Source organism: Condylostylus longicornis, unplaced genomic scaffold, assembly GCF_029603195.1.
Source record: "Condylostylus longicornis isolate FDR11 unplaced genomic scaffold, ASM2960319v2 ptg000106l, whole genome shotgun sequence".
Lineage (NCBI taxonomy): Eukaryota > Metazoa > Arthropoda > Insecta > Diptera > Dolichopodidae > Condylostylus > Condylostylus longicornis.
Genome location: NW_026578074.1, coordinates 761,610 through 786,703, shown reverse-complemented (window position 1 = coordinate 786,703; position 25,094 = coordinate 761,610). Strand labels below are relative to the sequence as shown.

The window sequence follows — 25,094 nt, the reverse complement described above, 5'->3', positions numbered from 1 at the left end:
CAACAAAATAATAATTTAGATTTTCTCTTTGGAAATTTTCAAAATATAAGTATGTATATAATTTTTGTTACATATAATTAATTATAATATTATTTATTAGCCAAAAAAAAAATGTATAAAGTCATATATCTTACATAAATTTAATACTATTATGTTAATTTGAATTTTTTTTTTTTTGATATAAAAATAAAATCTCGATACAGTCTTAAAATACTTTTTATTATGCATATAAACTAAAAATATATTACATATATATATATATATATATATATATATATATATAATTTACACTAGATATTTTAATAAGAAACTTAAAACCATATATGCATGAATTTTAGATATAAATTCTGTATTATGATGACTTTCAGCTATTTTAAAATTTAAATTTGAATAAGAAATTTTTAAATAATTATAAGTATATAGTGATATTGTAAATGTGATAGTACATTGGACACCTCACTTCCTTTATATGTACCAAGTTCAAATGATATATTGACAGAAGATTTCTTTACATGCTCCTAGAATCTAGATAATTGCTTATGTAATTTATTCATTTAGAATAGAATAAAAAATTTTAATATAAGAAAAAGAAAATATAAAATTTGTGATAAAAGAAGATTTTTGAGGTATTAAGGTTTAAAGGTTTTTAAAATTTCGTATTATGAGTACCAATTTTAAAAAAGAGAAGTAAATTTTATTAATTTAATTGTTATATACATATATAAAATACGATTATAAGAATATAAGTATATACACAATACATAGTATAATAATATAAAATAAAGGTTATACCTTTAAGATGTCCATTGAACAATCACTTTAATATATTAGACAATAATAATTTGGCATAAAATAATCTACCACATAATGCAGCTAATTGATAATTTTTTAAATTTAATTTTTTCTTTGTAATAATATAATGTTAATAAATTGAATTTATTAATGTAATTGAACAACATAATAATATTTTTAAAATATTTTATCACAATTAAATCTTGTACAAACACTTAAATACAATTGTTTTATGGCAATAATAAAATACAGGTGGTTATTTAACACTATAAAAATCTTAACATTTTATATTTTGTGTAAAAAGAAGAACAATTAATTATTGCTTATAATGAAGAACATAAAAATGATTATGTACAGAAAAGGCATAAACAATGTTATTGTCTCCAGATCAACTATTAATCATTCACTTAACTTGCATTGGATTTGATTTTAGAATATACATTTAATGAATAAATATCAACAAAATTATCTTTATCGATTTCATATTTAAATTAGTTTACAAAATTCAAATATTATTTTATACAAGAAATTTTGTTTTTATACTTTATATTTAAAATACTATAAATTAAAAATTGAATATACAAAATTCATAGAAAATATATGTATATACCAAGGTTAAGTTGGTTAAACGGTAACATTATATAAATAAAATAATTGATTTTTTGAAAGAAATTTAAAATTTAGAAATCGAAAATATTGAATTTCTAAAAATAGCTGTGAAGATATTTCAAGTGGAAAGAAAGTTTTATAATACTTGAATATTTTATGTAAGCATTCTGTTTAGAATTTTTAAATATAACATTTACAATAATTTATAAAAAAATTTAAACAAAAATTTTAAAGTATGAACATTTAATTTATATTAAATTAATTAAAAACAATCTAAAACCATTTTGTACCTCGATAACAAGATTTTCTACTTATTTACTATTATCATTTAAAATTTACTTTAAAAATTAGAAAAAGAAATTTTAATTATAAAATCGTAAAAATTTTTTAAAATTAGTTTCATAAACTTTCTGTACATGGTATCATTTAAAATATATTTTTTTATAATTTACTTTGGTTTTCGGACTAAATGAAAAAAATTCTTGATCTTTTAAATTAAATTCTGTTAAATTTATGTGCAATTTTTTTTAAAGTGGTTTGTTATGCACCAATATACAATATATACCCATATACAAAATAAATAATATTAATCTTATTACATAACACTTTCTATGTCATTTGGATTAAAACTACTTCTTGATCCTTTACTAAAACCACTTGTACTACTACTATAACCACCACCTTTAATTGTTCCATTACTAATAATACTACTATTACTTAAATTATTTTTTAATTTTTTATCACCAATAATATTATTTAATCGATTTTTATTAACACCATTACTACTATTATTATTGTTATTATTATTATTATTATTATTACAATTTAATATTTCATCATTATTACCATTACCATTTTGAAATAAACTAGAATTTGGTTTCATAAAAAATAATTTAGCAGTCTTTGATCTAGAAAAATTTTCATATTTTCTTTTAACCAATACTAATGTACAATTATATAAAAATTGATATTGATGGATACTTTGAACCATTTTCATACGTTGAAATCTTAATGATTTTACTGTTTCATATATATTTATTTTACATTCATTTTTAATTCTTTTAATTATTAAATCTAATGCAATAAATGTACCGGTACGACCAACACCAGCACTACAATGTACAACAATTGGTGAACGTGATGGCATTCTTTCAGATTTAACACGTTTTACAAATGTTATTAATTCATTTGGATCTGATGGTACATCATGATCAGGCCATCTTTTAAATAAATAATGTATAACAGTTTGTACTTCATCCATATTATGTTTAACAGTTAATTCACGTCTCTCATAAATTTCATTATCAGTTTGTGATCTACATAATATTGTTATATTATTACCAAATTTCATTTCTTTACCATTTATCATTGGAAAATATTGATGACATTTTATCTAAAATAAATAAATTTAAAATTATTTTAATAATATATTGATTATAATTAAAAGTTATAGTATATTAATATTTTTAAGTATGGTTTTCCGTTGTATAACAATAAGAATTTGTAAATGTATATTAGGGTAGATTATATTAATATGTATAGGAAAAATAAAAATTGGTTGCTACGCTATAGTTATACGCTATTATTAAAGGTTAAATATAAAATTAAAAAAAATATCATATTTACTATTTTTAGTGTAAGAATACGCGTGCTCAAGCATTTACTCCGCTTTACCATTTGACCATACGCTTAAAAATAATTGTCTGAGCTATACAAATAAGTGTATGTCTTTGGCAAGCGTCGTATTCTGAGTCGATTTAACCATGTGCCTCCAATCCTAGTTATAACTAGCTAAAAAATTGTTAACAATACTCTAGAACCCTGTTCTCAAATACCAGTACCCTATTCAATATACGGAATTGATTAAAGTTCTAGTTTAACAAACTGTCCTACACAGAGTATCACAGAGTTGACATAATCAACTCTATTTTTTCTCGTTAAATTTTGATAGTTGACTAAAAGATTACACATTATAGCATAAAATCCAATACGAATATGAAAATATGTTATGTATATTCATACGAAAATCACTTAAAACTTGGTAAATACACACAATATGACTGTTGCACGTAAACGTTAAGACGTTAATTATGTTAAGAAAAAGTTACGATAATTATGAAAAAATTTAAAACAACATTTTAATTATCACCTAAATACAAATTATAAAAATTAAACTTACCACATTTCCTTCAACAAATTGTGTTACCATTACAATAACTTTTACATTATATTCTATGATCATTTTCCAAAAATCAATAAAACTTTCAGGTTTTGGTCCTTGAGTTGCAATATACTCTTTACGATGTCTATATCCCTTTATTAAAATACAGAAAAAATATTTTAAAAATAATAGATATTGCGATTTCAAATGTAATCAATAAAATTAAAAATCGAAAATAAATTTTACTTACATTAATGAAGGAAGCATTAATATAATCAGAACCCTCTAAATCGATATTTAAAATAACACGATTTTTTTCATCTAAAATTCAAATTTAATATACATATTTTTATTAGTACATTAACGTCTTTTTATATAATTAAATTAGACAAATTATATTTACATGGGTAAATGTTACTGTAACGATTCTTTGATTCATTATATTTTGATATTGTACTTGCAACACAAACATCTTGAGCAACTACAGCCAAATCTTTAAATTCTCTTTGAACCTTGTCTTTTGCCGATAATTTAGAATAATGTAATAAGAAATTTTTAGCAGAAACATCACCTACTGAATCTTCAATACCATTTAATGATTGTCGATTCCTAAAATTAAAAAAATATATATATTGCTACAACATTTAAAAAATCAATATTAAAAAATTTATTATAAATTTTGTTTTTATTACCACATTCTCCTCTTTATTATCCATAAATATATAAAACCCAAAAAGAATGCAATCATTAAAACACTTATAATTAAACTAAGAATCAAAGAGAATTGAATGATTTCATCTAAAATGAAAAATCTCAAATGTTAATAATATCGAAAATATTTATATAAATTTTACCAGTTTTAAAATCTATGCCAACGCTATCACGAAAGCCATTTTTTGTAAATGTTCTTAAAATCATTTTATATTTTGTATTAGGTTTCAATGGGCCATTACAATAATCTAAATTTTCACAATCATTTCCATTCCCAATTACATATTCAATTACTTCATTATCATTATTATCATCACCCAAATTATATGTACTTGATCTACCTTGAGATGCAAAAGGTTGCCATTGAATTGGTGTTGTTTGATATTGGCTAACACATTCTTCATCTTTAACATCGTTATAACTTTTTAATGTTTTTGGCCATCCATTTGACATATCATATTTTTCAGCAATTAATTCAGGATCATTTTGGCAGGACATTTCAGATATTAATAATGCAGCATAAATTATTTCACCCATATTCGATTTAAAAATTTTCTTTGAAAATTTTACTAGAGCCGAAGTTTTTGGGTTTTTCGATGAATATGAATCAACTGAGCTTAATTTTTCCGGTTCTTTTACTGGTTCCGGGACTAAAATTATAACATGATAAATTTTATAAAATCTATAACATTTGCATGATTTTAAATGTATCAGGAAATTTTATACAAATAATTTAATAAGAAAAAGTACAATAACTTACTTCCAGCAGGTGCTGTAAATTGAATTATTTTTTCTTCACTCATTTCAATTACATCATGAACAGCAACTGATAATTTAAATGTATAATTGTATTCAGGATGATAAACTATATATGAGAAATATATATAGCCCGAATCATTTGGTATTACATTTTTAATTTCAATTATAATTGGTTCAGATGATTTATCATCCGAAATATTAATAGTGTAAAATTTTAAAATGCCATTCGATTTACACGGTGGTCTCCATTTTACTGTAATATTAGCTTCATATATATCTTCTCCGATTTCTGGACCAATAATACTTACTAAAGAAAAATCATCCACAGGTTCTGAAGCTGTAAAAACAAAAAACATTATTTAAAGTTCTTATATGTTATATACTTATATAAATAAAACAATTTAAAATATTAAATTTAAATTAATAAATTTAAATAATTTTAATAAAAATAAAATTTCAATTAAATACCAGATGGTTTTGTTATTGCATATGACGTTGAAGTGAATTTCCCAGCTCCAAATTCATTTGCTGTTGCAATTTCAACACTATACAAGCTATATGGTAATGCTTCATTAAAATTAAATTCCAATTTACTATTTTGCGCTTCTACATATTTAATTTCATTTTCTCTACAATGTATTGGTAGCTTATATGAAGGACCCAAATATTGTATGAATATGTTATATGAAGTTTGTTCCCCATTTGCATATTTTGGAGGTAACCATTTTACATTAAATGTTGAATTTGAAATTACTGTAGTTTCAATAGATGTTGGAATTTCTGGAACTTTAAGTATTTTTTTTTTATGTTTACATAAATTTAAATTAGGAATTACATAATATACTAATATTAAATTTTATATTATCCCTTACAATATAAAGAAGTATTCCATAAACCTTTTGGAATAAGTGATGACCAACCAGCAACATTATATAAACGAAGTGTACATTCATATTGTGAATTTGGTGAAAGTGGATACATTACGCCTGTAAATTTTGGTTCTCCAAAATCAGCTTGAATTATTTGTTCAGCTCGCTAATAAACAAATAAACGAAATAAAACTTGAAATTTATTAAATATTTGATTATAATTATCGGAAATTGGACAATGTATAGAATAATATCTAAACAATTTAATATGACTAATTTCAAATTGATTTACCATAATCCCAGTTTCATGAGTTGCTATACATTCAAATTTCGCAAATAAAACTTCACATCGATCTTTGGTACCACCACTTAATTGTAAACTATTATGTGTCGCTTTTGCATTTGAATCTAATTCAGGATGAGAATCTCTGGGTGATGTTGTAATCGGCAATACAACTGGATCACCTTCTTTTAAACTATATGTTATAGGTATTATTTGTACTTCATATTCCATGCATGATGTTAAATTTTTTATTGTGAAAACTTTTTCAGTTCTATTAAAATGACCGGTTTTTACTTCGCTATGATCTTTTGGCCAACAATTAATACGATATTCTTTAACACATATATTGCCAAGATATGGTGGTTTAAATTTTAAAACAATTTCTGTTGGATATATATATTTTACCATTGTATCTTCAATTTCACTGGGCCCTAAAAAAAAAGGATTTTTTATTGAAATTCCTCTTTTATTTCTCTCTTTTTAATCATTTTCATTTTATCAATTTTTATAATATATATTATGTTGATATACCTACTTTCTTCATTTATCATAATGTTTCGATGAAATACTTCGCCATGAGTTGGAATGGGTCCATTTAATATAGCATGTAAGGTAACATTATAATTACCACATGCCTCTAATATTGCTGACACTTTATAATTCGTAACATTTAAGTTTTCTGTTATATTAATATTTGGGATTTCAAATACATTTGGGCCGAAAATATTTAATTGATAATGTTTAATACATCTATAATGCTTTTCAACTTTCCATGAAAATTCAGTATTTAAACGTGAGCTACTCAGAATTCTAAAATTTGTTAGCGGTGATGGATCTAAAAAATATTGTATAAAAATGCTTATTATACATACAAATACGAAATAAATAACTATTGATTAAAATGAACTACAATTACCAATAAACGTTGTTTTAAAACTTCCCTGCGCATTTGGTTTGACTTCATTTATCCCAATTGAAAAATTATATTCAGAACAACCTTCAACATTTTCGATAGTATATTCATTCAATTTTGGAGTCATATTATACCAATTTGGTTTACATTCTGAAAAAATGTTAAGTTAATTAAAAAATTTAATAATTTAATTTTTGTATGGGTTTGTTCGGAATCATCAAATAAAAATTGTACGAATTTGTCAAAATCGAAAAAGATTCAGAAATTTAATTTTTGATACAATTTTTACATAAATACCTTCATAAATACATTTCCATTGTAAAAAATAATATTTAACACATGACTTAAACGGTGGATGCTTCCATGTAACTTTTATTGATTTACCATCATTATGATTTGAAAATGCAAGATTTTCTATATTACCAGGATCTAAAAAAACAAAAGGAAAAAAATCAGTTTTTGAACCTATTAACATAATTTTCTATTCTAATCTTTACCTTTAGGTAAAGTTTCTCCAACTCCATCTGAACTTTGTATTTGATTATCTATATCCGTAATACTTAAATTGATACGATATGTTAAACATGGATTTAAATCATCAAAATCATAATATGTTTTCGTTACATCACTTGTTTCTGATGTTTTACTTTGACCCTCAGCTTCAGCTTTCAATGTTATTTTTGAAATACAAGTTGGATTTGTTGTTTTCCATTCAACTCTTATTCTTAATTGCTCCGGTAAAATTCGTCCAATTTGTATACTAGGTTCTTTGAATTATATAACATAAAAAATTTTTTTTTGAACAATTGTTATGAAAATTATTTTTTTATAATTATATTTCATACTTGAATAGGTTGTTCGCACTGATATCGTTTTGTTGAATGAATTATTTGTATTTAAATTTAAGACAGTAATCTTGGCTTGATAAGGGAAACATGGTTTCAAATTTATGCTAAAATTTATATGTATATATATATATAAAATAAACGATTTTATTAACATCTTGATTATAAATATTTAAGTATGTAAATCAATTCTATATATATTTCTAATATTAAGACTATACATACCAACCATACCATTTATTATTATTATCTTCAATAAATTTTGGCTCTAACATTCGTGATTCCGAACATGTTAACCCTGTTATTTTATAATTTTTATCTTCTATATAAAATTCTATTTCATTCGGACGTGCTGTGTATGATATTTTAACATCTAATAAGAAAATGAGAATAACTTTAATAATTTATAATGGAATTTTTATAAAGATTTTTACAAAATCAAAAATAAATTCAATAACATACATATCTAAGTTCATTATGTGTGTATAACGTATATTTTTCTAAATATCAGAGAAGCTATAATTTTTAAATCATTATTCTTTAAAATTAATTTGTACTGTAAAAAACTGGATTGATAATGCCAAATTTTTTGAGAAATCTATTTTTTCAGCTCCAAACTATAAATTAAACCAAGTTATAAATACGCACACGGAAAATTGAAAATAATGCAGCTTATTCTGAGTATCGAATAACATGATAGTAATAATTATCGAAAAAGTTCGATATTATTATTGTAAACACAAACTAATTCATACAAATGATTTATGTCTATAATAACTCGATACTCAGAATAAACTCCAATACAGGCATACCTCGTTTAACGCTTATGATGCGTTCCTAGAAGTTGAGCGTTAACAGAAACAGCGTTAAAAGGTGCTCCTTTTACACTAAAATATAGGGTTACGTTACTACCAACTTTTTTTGGTACTTTTTCAAGCCAAAAATAATAAGATCGTATACATTTTTATTTTGAAAAAAATTTAATTTCATTTATACTTCATTTAAAAATTAAAAAATAAATAAGAATTTCCATAAAATTAAATAAATACATTAATACATTTCACAAAATAAAGGTAAATTCATATTTAATTGTCTTTTTTAAAAAATATGTCTAAGCTTAATTGCTTTGATAATTTTCTCTTCTCCTTTAAGAGTTCTATGTAGGGTGATAAAGTATTCATTACTCCTCGTTTTATAGCATAAGACCTTTCAAAATTGGGATCATTTTCACATAAATCTTCTAAAGCATTTTGGATTATTCCTAGATTATTTTCCAAACATACTCTCAAAAAAACAATATAATCTCTCACTTAAGAATCTTTGAACATGTAATAATTAATTCTTAAGAATTACGACTGTACTCAAATAAAAATTAATTCATTAGAATTTCGATTATTGTGAAATAAAAATTTTTTTTAATGTGACAATATAAAATATTTACATTTGGTGATTCCAAGCGATATAATAATTTTTGAAAATTTTTTTTTCAAAAGAGCGTTATAACGAAACAGCGTTAAAAGAGGCAACGTTAAACGAGGTATACTTGTATTGGAAAATTTTAAGTATCGCGTTAAGATGAATTAAGCAGTTTTGACTCATTGCAGTAGATTAATTCATTTCCTTTTTCTTATTTACGTTTTCTAAAAAATTATCAGCTATAAAAAATTCGCTAGCAATTGGCAATAGTTTATTGCCAAAACTATTTAGTAATCGTTTTTAATTATTGCATATTTTTGATTCTATGATAACTATTCTAATATAAAAAACAAAAATTATAAACTTACCATCAGTCGGCTGTGTTTGACAAGTAACTCTTTCGTAAGCAAATAACAAAAGGAAAATTATTAATATCTTTTTCATTATTTTCAGTTGATTTCATCTACATATATAACACTTTTCCACAAATAAATACAACATTTGTTATCTAATTTCATTTATTTTCATGCCAAAAATTTTAATTTTTATTAAAATAGTGAAGAGCTGAAACTAAAAAATAATAATATAAATATGAGTAAGTATTAGTAAAATGGTATTATGTATACAAAAAAGAGGACTCTAGCATTAACTGCTTGTATTATAACAAAATAAATCAATGTTTGCCCTAGAATAATTAATATAGAAATTCCGAATTTAAAAATATCTCTTCATATTTTAAATTACATGTGTACATATGCACACTTAATCAACTTAAAAGACATTTTATTACATAAATTACTTAAATTGCATTGTATATAGTAGCATATGTATATTATTAATATTCAGAGGTATGTACTTACCCGAATTTCCACGAGTACTTACTCAAATAATTAGGTACAAAAATAAAAATCGGAAGTTATTAACAAAACTAATTCAATATACTTAACATACTACAAAAAGTAAAAATTGCAATAAAAAAAATTATTACGGTAATTTATTTGATTAGCACCTGTATCAATTAATTTAACACCTTAATATTGAAATTTATCATATATATACGTATATCATATTTAATGTATGCATTAAAAATGAGCCACTATCTTAATTATTGTTATAAGTATATTAAATATGAGGTATTTGTTAATATTATGATACTGTTAAATCAATGAATTATTGTAGCTATGTATATACCTTTATTAAAAATAAACTCCTGTACTCTTACCTTTTTACTTGTTTTTATGTCATTCAAACAAATAAATACCTACATATATTCCATTTTATTATAGACATCATAATCAAATTGTACATTTAATCAAATGAGAATTAATCAGTAGAGGTACATTATGAATTTTAAATAAAGTTCTTAATATTCCTTTATCAAATAAGCTATACTTATTTATACCATAATCATAATACTGACAATACTGACAATATGTTAACAAAAATATCTTAAAAAAAAACAATTTTAGGTAATTAAAATTTGAATTTAAAAAGGTATAAAGGTAATGAAGAGATCGATCCTTCATTCCTTTATAGCACAATTTGAATTTTTCAGAAATTTAAATTATATATTGTTAAACAGATTAGTGACGTAATAGATTTGCGTTTGGAAAGACGCTTTAATTGACGTTAACAGCAGCATTTAAAGTGAAAACAACAGAAGACCGATCTTGCGCGGTGAAATGTCAGAACTCTTTTACATTTATAGGTAAATATTTTTATGTTATTGAATAGATATTATTAATTTGCATTAAAAAAATAAAGCTACTTAATTGTACAAATAAATTTATAAACACATTTAGATACATAATGAATTCATGCAATGGCAGCCAAAATCTATGCTAGTAATAAATATGAGGACAGCAATATGAAAGTAATTGCATACATAAGTACTTAATTGCGATAAATGAAAAGTCAAATCAATTTTGAACAACAGCTCGATGCTTAATTAAAAATTAAGCATCGAGCCTACATATTTCCAAAAAGCGAGTAAGCGATTAAAACTACAAAGGAAATCCTTTTGGTTTGAATTTAATCGTACCAGTTATATTTTTATACTTTCACTTAAATTTCAACTAATGATCGTCCAAAGTCATATGAAAATTAGGGGTCGTGCCTACATATACAAGCCTATAGAAATTGCAAAACGTCCTTATGTGTTTTCGTCATTACTTAATTTATAAATGGATTGAAAAAATCTTTTACCAATGTTAAGCATTATAACAATTGTTTGTTTTTCATATCAATGACTGATCAAATATTTGCATAAAGAACAAAAAAACTTTTATATAGTCAAAGGTTTAAAACAATATAATAAACAAAATGCTTTTAATTTAGATAACGGTATATATTACACATTAAATATTATGTAGATAACACTGTATTTGATATCGTTTCTTAATTTGATATAGAGATTGAATTGAATGCTCGCACTTTTCATTTGTAACATAACATTTACAACACATATATGATGTAAGTAGACATACATACATCATATACATATACGTAAAATTATACTGATTGCAACAAGAATAAGATATTGGATTGAGAATCAAACAATAAGACGTAATTTAAGTTAATACAGACAACAGTACTAACTAATGCAGGTATGTATAAGTAAATTTTTTAACTTGTCCTAAAAAAATTCTGATCAAATGTCAATCTAATGGTATGATATTAGACAAAAAACAATTATGGAGAGACCATATTAACAATAAATTAACCGAATTAAAAATTAAATATGCAAAATTATATAGCTGATTGGTTATTACTCTAAATTTAGTATAAATAATAAAATTTTATAATATGATTAGATATTAAAACCTACATGGCTTTATGGAATACAACTGTGGGTTTGCGCTATTAAATTTCATATAGATATCATTCAAAAATTTCAAAATAGAGTACTGAGAAACATGGTTAGAGCACCTTGGTACGTTAGAAATGCTGGTTTACTTAGAGACCTTAAAATAAAAACACTACAAGAAGAAATAAAACAACTCGCTGTAAAGCATTATGAAAAGTTAACAACACACACTAACATTGAAGTGTCAAAATTCAGTTTAACAGGGAATGAAAATGGGTCCAGGAGATTAAAAAGGAAGAAAAATTCTGATTTACTATAAATTTTGATTGACCTACTTATATGAAATAGTTGTAAAATGTTAATTAAATTGACAAAGACAGATAAAATGTTGGAAATTAATTGCGTGTTTCAGCTGGCATCATTAAATTAATTAGGTTAAGAATTACAGAAACAAGATAATGGTTGGTCAATTGGACTAGTTTTAGCGCTACATATAGATAATAAATCTAAATAAAAAAAAAAAATTTAACTTACTTTTTTTAAACTTAAGTATTGTTGTTTTCTTATGTCTACTACATTTTATATTTTTTAGGGATGCTCATACATACATATTGCGTAACAATAGAAGAATAGGGGAAGAGAAAGGCTAACAATTACTGATTTTTTAAATATTATATCCTTAATATTTATTAATTAAATTCATTAGAAATTCATTTACTACTGAAATTATTTTTCATAACAATCTTTAATTAAAGTAATTAGCATTTCATTAATTCAATTTTCATACTAAGGCCCGTAACAGAAATGCAAATAAATTTAAAAGTCCACATATAGACAAAAATGTAATATTGAAAAGTTGAAAAATTGCTTGTGCCGGGTTTTCTTACTACGACATACTTAGGCACATAATGAAATTTTTTATTTTTCGAAAAAAAAAAAATAGAATTTTCATTATTAAATTAATAAAATTTTTAGTTTAATTTCGGGAGAAATAAACCAAAAATTAAATAAATTATTAAAAAAAAAAATGAATTAATCTTTTAAATTTCAAATTTTCTGATTTTTGAATTAATTTAACCAATTTCATTTGAAAACAAGTACTTACATTATAAATTTATCTGCTAATTAAATTTGACTTTTTTGTAAATTATTTAAGATCTAACTAGCATTTAAATATAAATTTTGTAATTAAAAGTTCTTGCCGATATGCGGTGCATATAATAAATACTTCCAAATTAATACCTAAAAGAATACCAAATGAATAAATAGTTCTTTAGTCTAATTTTAATTCCAAAAGTATTGGAACAATATTTCTAAAATTTCATAAATTAAGAAAAACATTTTTTCTTTGTTATTACGCCCACAATTAAAAATAAATACATTGTAAGTATATATAAATATATAATGGACTACTTATAAATGGTTTTAAACTGTTATCCAGTCTTGCAATCTTATTTTCCTTAAAAACGAAAATTTCCGCTACAAATTTTACAAATATTTTGTTATTATCGATTATACGCAAATTTAACAAGTCATATAAGTATATTTCTTAAGAAATGTATTTAAAAAAAAATAAAAACCTTCAAAAACAATAATATTATAATTAAATTTATTACTTACCAATAATAAATTTATAAAATTAATCCAAAATAAAAGAAATAATTCGGCTATTAATTATATACATATATATGTATGTAAATATGTATATTAAAAATTTTATTGTTTTTTTTTTTTAATATGTACAATAAATTAAAAATAAAATTAAAGAATTATTAGTCAAAATTACATAAAAAAATATTTCAATGAACGTTATTAATTGGTGTAATTCATTCCACTAATACACTTAAATAATAAAATTTCTTTTAAGCTTTATTTATTTTTTGTTTTTTTTTGCTTTTATTTTATTTTTGTTGTGTTTTATTTATTAAGATAACGAATTGATAACAATATTTAAAACAATTTTAATTATGTAGTAGTAGTTGATATTGATAGGTATGACTATTTTATTCAATTAAAACAATGAACAAACAACAAAAACAAAAATCGTTAATTAATAATTTTTACAAAATTTTCATATTATATATTTTCTTATTAAATTCCATTTATAGTTTCGACACGTCATTCATAAATTTCTTAAAATATTCAATTTAATTCTGAATAAATTAAATGAAATTTTTAGTGTTTTTTTACACAATTTATTTTTTTTATACTTTTAATATTGATAATTATATTTCGTAATTACTTAATTATATTTAAGTATTACAATTTGCATATTCAATTATTAAATAATTTTATTATTATTAAAATAATTTGTAAGAAATAATTTCATATAATGTAATTCAATGTAAACAATTAATTTATATTTAAAATAATCATAGATTTAAATTTATCTTTCAAAAATCATAATATTCCTTGAAAATCAAAAATACAAAAAAAAAAAAAGAAAATAAAAAATTGTTAATCAGTTTTAAAAATATATATATGTATGTATGTAAATATATAAAACAAGTTAATACGGTTGAATTTAAACGTTTTCACTTGATTTCCGAAAACTTTGCTAACTAAAAGCTAACTAAATTAATCTGCTTTCTTTCAATAAATTTTATATAGAATTATAAAATAAATATGAGTATTGAAAATTTTTAATAAAAGAGAGAAAAACTCCCTTCGAAACTGCTCCAAAAGTATTATACATACAATTTTCAAAATTAAATATTTTAAAATAACTTTTAATCGAATTGAAATGAAAATTATATGTAATAAATAAATTATGATTCATAATAATTGTATATTATTTTTTTAATTTATTAATTAAATTAAATCGATTTAAAATTAAAAAAAAAAATCAATATAAACCAAAAACGTTAGGTATTTTGTGGAAACTAGTAAAACAAATAACTATCACTATAATAAAAAAAATTATTACTGAAAAGGAAAACTATATTATTCATTTGTTTTTTGTTAATGATGTACCAAAATTTTTTCCATATAAAATTCCAATGCACAATGGCAATTATTTTTTAAAATTAGTTTTTTAATTACTACAATATGCCTGACAACAGTAACGATGATAGGTGAATAATAATGGCCCTATAAGACCATTATTATTCACTCATTTTAAAATTTAAATATTTTCTTGTTAAACTATATTATTATATATTTTAATTTCGTCTTTCGATATACTGACCGCTACCCATGCTTATCATAATATAAAAACTGAAAAATAATCAAAAAAAGAACATTGAATTTTTTTTTGAGATAACAAATTTCCGTTAAAAAAGTTTTAAAACTCTCAAGTATCTCATAAGTTTTTCAAAATTGAGTTGAAAACACTATAGCTTTAAACACTATAACTTCAGGTCTATTCTAAACATTTGAGTTTTCCTGAAAATAAGTTATTACTATTGTTAAAATTGCAAAAACAAATGTATATTTTAATAGGTAATATGTATTAAACCGGAGACAAAAAGTTATCTTAGTCCTAGTTATTTAACTTTTAGAAATTTTTGTCCCGGACCATTACAAAATTAGCACTTTCATATTTACATTCATAGTTTTAATTGAGTAAAGTAAAAAATCTCTTTTTAAATTAATAAATAAATTTATTTTCAAAATTAAAATACCAATCGATTTGTTTCTTTGATAACGAAGGTTTAAGATCTTTTAAGACAATATCAAAATCATTTTCACTTATAACATCTACATCATTATTATTTGTGAATGCATATAATGCAGCTTCATTACATAAGTTACACAAATCAGCGCCGGAAAAATATTCAGTTTTTTCAGCTAATTTTATTAAATTTATATTTCTTTCAAATGGCATTTTTTTCTCAAGCAATTTTAAAATCTCCAATCTAGATTCTGTATTTGGCGCTGGGACATGAATTAATTTATCAAAACGTCCCGGTCGAAGTAAAGCATCATCAATCATATCAGGTCTATTTGTAGCCCCAACTACTAATATATAATTTTCATTTTTATCTATTTTAATTCCCTCGTCAATTTTCAGTCCAATTCCATCCATCTCTTGTAGAAGTGTTGATAATATGCGCGTTTGCACATCACTTTTCGATGAAGAGGTACGTTTTCCAACTAATGTCTCTAAAAATTTCACCACCAAAAATATTAAATTACTATTGATATTAAATATTAAATGACTCTTGATCACCTAATTCATCGAAAAATATCAAGCATGGAGAATTTCTTCTAGCCGTATCAAATATCTTTGATATATATTTTTCTGCCTTTCCAACATAAGGCGAATAGACTTCAGCACCAGATATAGGTATAAATGTCATATTGGCTTCATTAGCTAAACATTTTGCAACAGTGGTTTTTGCACATCCTGGTGGACCATAAAGAAGAATTCCTGTAAAAAGAACAAAATAGATTAAAATAATTCATCAAAGCACAAAAACTAAAGTTGGACACCTTTTGACATTTTTAATCCAAATTTTTTAAAGATTTCTGGCTTTTTTAGAGGAGTCAGTATAGAAACTTTTAAAGAATTTTTTAAATCATTACCGCCACCAATATTTTCAAATGTTTCTTCGCATTTGTATATTTTTATATCAGTACTCTGTATTGATGCTGCAGTTGAAGTTCGTAAAACATTTTGAAATATAACACTAAGTTCTTGTTGATTGATTTTTGAAGTTTTCTTCATTAAAAAAATATTTTGACAAACTTTTTGTATTAGAAGATTTAAATCTGAACCAACGAAACCCGGTGTTTTTTCAACTACATTTAATATTAATTCTTCTGAAATTTCGCTTCGTAATGAGGTCGTTGATAAAATTTGTTTTAATATATCTTCTCGATCTTTGGCGGTAGGTATATGAATTTGAATTTCTTTTTCGAAGCGCTCTGGTCTTCTTAATTGCATATTTACTCTGTCAATTTGAGATGTTGTAGCGATCAACATAATATTTATTTGATTAACAAATAAATCGTCTAAAATAGAATATACTTGAGACGAAATTCTAACTATATTGTATGAATCAAGCTCAAAGACTGACGGACATAACAAATCAATATCCTCTATGAATATAACTGTCGGAGCTAAAATACATTTTTTGTTTTTTAAATTTTGTAACGTTTTTTAGTGCAAACAGATAAAAACTTACAACGTGTGGTAAAAGATTTTACAAAAATTTTAGCATTACTATAAATCTTTCTTAAAATTTCTTCAGTTTCTCCAGGATATTGGCGCATAATTTCTGAGGGTCGAATATTGAAAACATTACATTCATTTTCTAAGAACCAATTTTGGCACACCGAAGTTTTGCCGCATCCAGATGAACCAATTATTAAAGCGTTTAAAGAAGGCTTTCGTTTCCAATTAACTTTCTTTTGCATATTGAAACTATTCATAAGATTATTTAATTCAGCTGAAACGTAATCTAATCCTTTTAAAACCGATTTTTTTAATTTGAATTCATTGTAAAAAACATTTTTTACAATAATGTCAGTTTGCATATTGACTTGATAAGGTACATTTGATAAGGAAAATACCAAGATATTTTCGATTCCTAAAGACTTTAAAAACTCATCACCGTTAACAGTGCAATCTCCATACAAAGTAAATTTCTGGAGCCATACTTTTATAATATCTTTAAGATCATTCGCACTAAGAGAAATTTCGAAGAAATGTTTATTAATTTCAATTTCCACATTCAAGATTTTATGCTGCATAATTTCTTCCTTACATGCCACAATTTTTAATAGTTTTCCACCGGTTCTTTTACGAAATTTTGATCCAATTTGCACGGAGTCATCTAGGAAACAATGTTGAGCAGAAAAATTATTCTTAAGTGAAAATAAATAACAGAAAAATATTTCTCCTTTGTCAGTTTCACATTTTGCTAGAGTACCAACTTGTACATAACCATCAAAATATTCATTTGGTATTAAACATTTTTGAAAGCCATTTTCCCTAATATCTAAAATATCACATATATTTAGATTAATATTGTTAACAGCCATAATTTGAAATTTGTGTTTTATTGATGTTTTTCATTGAAAATACGTAAACGAAAAAAAAATAAACACTTTACTAATTTCACATATGTTTTGAACACTAACACAAGTCACTTACTAAATGTCATAATAAAATTTCTTAATTCCTATACAGTGTTCCCACTCAATAAAAACAAAATGTATCCAATTTCAAGAACAAAATGTATCCAAAATGTATCCAGCCTCCTAAAGTAGAATTATTATACTAAATCGCCTTATTTTATACCAATAAACTCTTAAATAATATTAATTTGCTTTATTCAACAATGTAAGTTTCGTTATTTATAGTAAATTCTTTTAGAAATCACACGCAATTTCTATTACATTTTAAAATTTAAGGTCAGAAAATATATGTTCTGTAGCTGTTGAACTATGCGGTAAAAACTATTCAGCACGAAAACGGGCAAATTTTATTTAGTCAGCAAATAACATTTTTTGGAAGATAATGCACTTAAAAGTTACAGCACTTTAAAAGTTTTCTAACATTTATTTAGTGTTCGAGAAAGAAATGTATCCATATTTCAGCAAAATTTTAAAATGTAGCCAATTTCGACATTTTAGCAGATTTGAGTATCTTTGTATCCAAGCTAAATTTTAAAGCAAAAATGTATCCAAATGGATACAATTGTATCCAAGTGGGAACGCTGTTCCTATAAATTTCCTACTAGAACCCAACAAACATTTGCACTACCATTCAGTTTTTTGTAGCAGTAAAATTGCTGCCTTGCAAAATTAAGTCCATTCTGGAAAAAATAAAAAAAAATCCTTAACAAGATAATAATTGGTAAATAACTCAGGAAATGACCATATGAACTGCACACCTACGCAAAGGCTTTTTTTTTCTATTGTCAAATTGATCTCTTTGTTGCCAATTCATATGTAAAGCTTGAACTTAAGATTTAAAAATATAAAATTCCGTTGGAAAATAATTTTGAAGTTTGGAAACCTAAAAATTAACAATAAAATTAAGTCTTTTTTTGGTTATTTATAGCAAAAAAACTTTATCTCCACATAAAATTACACATAATAAATTTTTTACGATAAATGTCCGACTACACATTTTCCGTACGTACGTGTACTACGCACTACATGACATCCATTGAAGTTGATTCTTAAATATTTTCCATTTTATATAACTTTTCATGTAGTAAACGTAACAGTTCATATAGTTTCTTACGATAATTATAAAATTTACATAGATAATCATTATGCTTTTACAACTTGCACGTCATTTCTTTTCAGAAACATTTTTTTATAATCCAAATCAATTACCAAAATAAAAAAAAATTCTTTCAAAAGAAATTTTATTAAAGATGGAAATTGACTATTAGGTAGTATTTGACAAACTAAATTTTGTAAAACAAAATGTTGTAATACTTAAATGTCAAATTTGACAATTAAATCTTATTTTATACGTTAGCCATTTTTTTTTTCATTAAATTCAATTGACATCAACTGTCAGTGTAAAATTTTTTGATTAGCATTGCACAAGTAAAAAAATAGTTATTTTCGATTTCAAGTGTTTGTAATTTTTCTAATTCCAATTATCAAAGCCAATTTCAACTTTTACATATAATTTCATTCTGTAAGTAAGATATTTTTAATAAATTTTTATATATCTTATGAAAAAAATAAAAAATCGGAAAAGTAATAAGAATTTTTGGCAGGTCAAAAATTAACTTTTCTAATTTAAGTTCTTGACAAAGAAAATGGCCACTAAGAAACTTTTTTTCTCTCCTTATATTAACTGTAAAAATAATCGCTTTTTAAGAAAAAAGATGAAACTTTTACTATTATAAATTTTAAATATTAATGAATTTCAAAAATTTTCTTAGTAATATTTCTCCAAAATTTTTATGTATCAAATATTTAGAAAAAAATATTTACTCGAAAAATATTTTGTATTTACAAAATTTTTAGTTGCAATCTTAGAAAAGAAAATAAGAATGACACATACATAGTTCCATACGTTTAATTGTATACATATATCCATACATAAGTACTATTGTATGTACCTAACGTCTCTTATATTTTTTTTATTTTTATTTTGTATTGATATTGACCATCGATTTTTCTCTAAAAATGAAAATGGGAAAATAGAAAGAAAAAAAAAAGAAAAATGAAAATTCCTTTCCCTGCATCAGATTTTTTTTTTTTGTATTTTTTGTTTTTAGTCCAACGCACACAAGATTTGCAAACGTCATAAAAATAGTCAGTCATTCGAGCAATCATTTTTCTATAAAAGATTAGGTAGGTACTAGAAATTGATTGATGGCTGAACTGAATTTTAATATAGAAGTATATATGTAGGTACTTATCTACTTACATACAAACATATTTACATAATTTGAATATTTTATTGAAATATCTGTTTTATTTTAAAAAATTTTAAATTTCTTTTTTTTTTTTTAAATAATTTTAATATTGAATGAAATTGTATTTATAAATTAAAATTGCGCAATTTACTCAATTAATTTTTGCTTGAATATCAAATATTGTCAAAGTCGAAGAAGTAAATAGATCTTGTTTTTATGAACTGAGATCTTTTGAGATCCAGACTACGGTATTAGATGTAAAAGTGTTGTACTACTCTGACCAATGGTGCAGTGGTTTATGGTATTGGTCTTTTATGGTTTATGGTAACCGAAGGGCCTCGGTCAGTACTATGAAATATACTACAATCTTACTGTACAATATTATAAAATAAGATATTATAAAAGTAATGCGCTATATATTTGTATTATCTGATAAGTGGCAGGCTCTAAAGCTTCCAATTGGACCAAGGAAGAAATTGTGTGATTTCTGAATAATTAGAATAAGAGTGTAAATATGTAAAAAGAGTGTTTAATGCAGTTATAAAACATATGTGAATGAAGTATACACATGTATGTAGTTGCAGCATTTAATTAGAAGTTTCAAGCATAACAAAAGTTATATAAGTACAAATACTTAAAAAATAATTATAGATGCATCCGTTTATATAAAGTACTCGTATTGTTGTCAATGTTAATTGTTAATAAAAAGTATTAGATTAAGTCGATTTACTTTTAGAAAAATAATTTTCAAAAAAAGTGAATACATACATGCCTGCTTAGATTTTTAAAAATTTCAATTTAATTTTTATGCAAAATTAAAAATAGGTAGGTACAGGTAAATAGATGTTTAAAACAAATATTTTTTTTTTTTGAAAAGAATAGGTATCGTTTAGGTACCTACTTATAGGTGCTGCTATGTTTTTAAATAAGTTTATTTTTTCTATTTTCCTATATTATTATGAAAATGCCTTCTGTTAGATAACACATGCGCAATCTTAATTCTCGCCACCTTTTTTTTTTATAATACGCAAAATGCGCAAGAGTTGCTAAATATTCGAAAAAGAAATAAAAATATTATTGTAGTAATAATTTAAAAACAAGTTGGAAACTTCAAAAGAGATTTAAAAGAAAAAATATTAGAAACGTTGAAAACAAAACTTGAAAAATTTATACAAAAAAAAAAAAAGAAACAAAAAATTTTGTATAAAAACCTGAGAGAAGTGGTGGTGTTTGTTTTGTTTTACTTTTTGTTATTGTTGTGTTATTTTTATGTTTATTTTTCATTTTTTCCGTTTTCAATATTGAAAAAAGAACATTGTGTCAGTCTTTTATGAGAGATTGTTGTGGTATAGAGCTTTGAATCTTTAATATTCGGTTTTCGTTTCGAATGAATCATTCAAGTTTTTATTCGCAATTTTTGAAATAAAAAAAAAAAAGATATCTATTACTGGTATCTAAGCTATTTTTTCTTATTAATCGGGTGGATCAAAGTGCACCAAAAAAATTTTTTTTTGTTTTGTAATAAAATTTTTCAAATAATTAAAAATTAAAATATTTGTATTGCAAAATTCTTGTTAATTTAAAAAAAAAAAGGATATAAAAAGTGATTTTGTGGTTATTTTAAAATTTGTATTACAGTTAAATACCTACATACATACATACATATAAGAATAAATAGGGTGTATCTATTTATCTATCTAATTTATAAAAAAGTGGTGAGATGAAAATTTTTGCCTAAGTCAATAAATTTTATTGTAAAAATTTAAATTTCATTTTTCTATATGAAAAAATCATTGAAAATAAAAAAGTGAAATAAAATACAAAAAGAAGAGAAAGGAAAGAAAAGGAAAGAAAAATTCTAGTGACGTAGGATATAGAATTAAAAAAATATGCATGTATTTTTGTCTCCTACACAATTTAAAAATTAAATTAAAATAAAACAAAAAATCAATAAAAAGGATATATGTACATATACATACACAAATACTAAAATTATTATTGTTGTCTGACAAAACAAAATTTATACATATAGAAGATTTTGTGACAATTTACATAGTCTCCAATTCGTTGTATCTTAATTTGGCATTAATAAGGTATGTTAACACAATATACATAATAATATACCTACATAATATTATAACAAATATAAAAGATTGTAAATTTGTAAGACTCTTTATTTTATAAATAACTTAAATTTCTTAATTATTGAAATTTCATATAGGATATAATACTTACCATTGCTATTTTAATTAATAATAATTTTTGCCAATTTCAAATTAGACGATATTTAATATATTAGGCCGAGTCCTAATATATCTACGTGTCCGAATAAATAACTTTTTGGATATTAGTGCATCTACCTACCACAAATTAAATATTATTGTTTCTTAATTGTAATATTAAATGGTAAATTAATTTTATTAATGGTACTCTTAATTATTCTACGTGCTGTGCTATTACCACCAGTAGAAGTTCATATCCTCCTCATAAATTCTTTAAAGGACTGTAACACTATGGTTTTTAATAATAAGAGTATGAAGTTTAGAGTGCAATATTTTATGTAGGGATTTGGATAAAAAATTGTTTGTATTTCTTTGCTAAATAAGTAGTAAACGAAAGTTATTGTATTAAAATGAGAATATTTTTCATAATTTAGAATTTTCAAATTTTTTTTTTATTGCTCTATTAGTAATAAGTAATAAGGATAAACACAAATATAACAACTTATACTATTATCTTATGTATAAAAATATATGTATAAGCATATTTGGGTTTTTTTAATGGTTATATTAAACTCAAAATTTTACTCACATACTACTCTCTTATTCATTGCCATAATTTTTTCATTGCTATTTGTGTTTTTGTCTATATTTGAACACAAATAAATAGACAAAATTAATAATACACAAATATAACAGTATATTCATATAGAAAGCGTATAAACAAGGGTATGTTTGCTCAATTAACGAGAGTTCATTAAACAAAAATGTTGTGGGTATTTTTTTTTTTAATTTATAAATAAATATTTAAAATAATAATTTTAAATGAAACAAAAAAAGGAGGATAATTTTTTTAATATTTATGAATTTTAATAAATAATTAGACTTTTTTTGAGTAATCTATGACGTAATTTATTTGCATTTTTTTTTTTTAATTAGCTCGTTGCTCTTCTCTTGATTTCTATAATTAGAAGAAAAAAATTGTAAAATAAGAAGAAGAATATTTTTATATTTAAAAGATGTCCTTTAAATAATGATGAATTCACAGATTTTAAATATTAAATATTAAAAGCATTCAAATACAATTTATTCTAAAAATATGATTTTGTTGATGCCTTTAGAAACATGTAATTATATAAGTTCCTGAATCCTTAATATCGTTTATGCCCAATCAGAAATAATTGTAATTCTGTTATGATAATACAAACATTTATATGGTACCTATGTAAAAATATTTTAGTTCAAAATAACTATTCATGTAAACAACCTATTTGTTCAAATATTCATGTATAAATATGCAATGCATAAGCATGTTATTAAGTTGCATTGGTAATTTTTTTTTTTTGTTTACAAGTATGATGTATACTTGTCCTAAATTTACCTACAAGTGAATACTTATGTATATTTTAAATGTTTTACATTAATGTCAGAAACTTTAATCTGTAACTTTATATTGAAAATAATTTTATAATATAAAATTTGTAAAACACATAAATTGTTTTGTATGCTCCTTAGCCTGAATATAGAAAACTTATTGAATTGTTAAGCGTCGTTAAATTAACGCATGCGTAAAATATTTTATAAATAAAAAAAAAAGGAATAAATACATGCCTATATGTGTATATAAATAAGAACTAATGTCAAACTCAAATTATAATCTATGTATATAAAGCAACGAAATTCAGAAAGTAAATAAAAATCAATTTCCAAATTTGTTTTAAAATCGCAACAGGATTTTAGATGTCCTCGTCATTAGTAAGACGTTTAGTCTTACAAGTACCTAATAGGTACTTGTAACATATAATAATTTTTTTTTTTTTAAATACTAACTTGAAAGTGTTCTAAAAATATTTTTACATAAAATTTCCAATATAAATATTACAAAAGTTAATTAACATCCTTTGTAAGAGTCTGTAAAATAAAAACAAAAATTGTTTTTTTTTTTTTGAAATACCAACAAAGGTCCCTGTTTTTTTAGTTTCTAATAAATGAGAACGGGAAATGTATACGTAGGTATTTCCTGTATTTTCATTCATTTAAATTTTGTTGTTCTTACTTTTTAGTTTGGTATAGGTTTGCCTGGCTACAGCAAATTATATTAATTATATGATAGCATATAGATTTGCTTACAATTCAGTTTTTTTTTTGTAAGACAATGGGCTGTTATATAAGTAAAATAAAATAATTTTTTTTAACATACAAGGAATTGATGGTTTTTCATTCTTATTTTTTGTTTTTTTTTTTTTTCTTTTAAATGTCTTTAATATGGTTTCCTTTCATTATGCCCCGAAATTTGATATCATGTTTTATTTTTATTTTTTTTCAGTTTACTATCTTCTTAGTTCTTTTTCCATCATTATCGTATATTTGTATTT

General features: G+C 23.3%; 3 protein-coding genes across 6 annotated transcripts in view; 1 reads left to right on the top strand and 2 right to left on the bottom strand.

Annotated features, from left to right (window-relative positions):
• Window positions 1-1,823: 1,823 nt before the first annotated feature.
• LOC129614193 (receptor-type tyrosine-protein phosphatase eta) lies at window positions 1,824-9,914 on the bottom strand. 3 transcript variants are annotated; one of them, XM_055528624.1, is made up of 17 exons: window positions 9,727-9,914; window positions 8,168-8,315; window positions 7,943-8,049; window positions 7,595-7,864; window positions 7,395-7,526; window positions 7,101-7,247; window positions 6,720-7,019; window positions 6,194-6,615; window positions 5,905-6,067; window positions 5,501-5,818; window positions 5,034-5,369; window positions 4,417-4,923; window positions 4,255-4,360; window positions 3,966-4,171; window positions 3,813-3,883; window positions 3,581-3,715; window positions 1,824-2,794 (listed from the first exon to the last, which is right to left on the bottom strand). In XM_055528624.1, exons 1-17 carry the CDS (start codon window positions 9,800-9,802, stop codon window positions 1,997-1,999), a joined length of 4,242 nt encoding a protein of 1,413 aa, XP_055384599.1. In that variant the 5' UTR covers window positions 9,803-9,914; the 3' UTR covers window positions 1,824-1,996. The 3 variants fall into 3 exon arrangements, with proteins under 3 accessions (XP_055384599.1, XP_055384600.1, XP_055384601.1); XM_055528625.1 differs by having other exon boundaries at window positions 4,258-4,360; XM_055528626.1 differs by having other exon boundaries at window positions 8,177-8,315.
• A 5,147-nt stretch (window positions 9,915-15,061) lies between these two features.
• LOC129614190 (ribosome biogenesis protein SPATA5L1) lies at window positions 15,062-18,223 on the bottom strand. The gene is made up of 4 exons (XM_055528621.1): window positions 17,294-18,223; window positions 16,599-17,228; window positions 16,336-16,536; window positions 15,062-16,268 (listed from the first exon to the last, which is right to left on the bottom strand). Exons 1-4 carry the CDS (start codon window positions 18,150-18,152, stop codon window positions 15,754-15,756), a joined length of 2,205 nt encoding a protein of 734 aa, XP_055384596.1. The 5' UTR covers window positions 18,153-18,223; the 3' UTR covers window positions 15,062-15,753.
• A 1,418-nt stretch (window positions 18,224-19,641) lies between these two features.
• LOC129614178 (lissencephaly-1 homolog) overlaps window positions 19,642-25,094 on the top strand; it is a 63,418-nt gene continuing 57,965 nt past the window's right edge. The window contains exon 1 of one of the 2 annotated variants that reach the window (XM_055528599.1): window positions 19,642-19,770. The gene's annotated coding sequence lies outside the window, so the exon portion shown is untranslated. Of the gene's footprint in view, window positions 19,771-22,199; window positions 22,594-25,094 lie in introns of those variants that run through there. The other variant, XM_055528600.1, reaches the window with a different exon arrangement.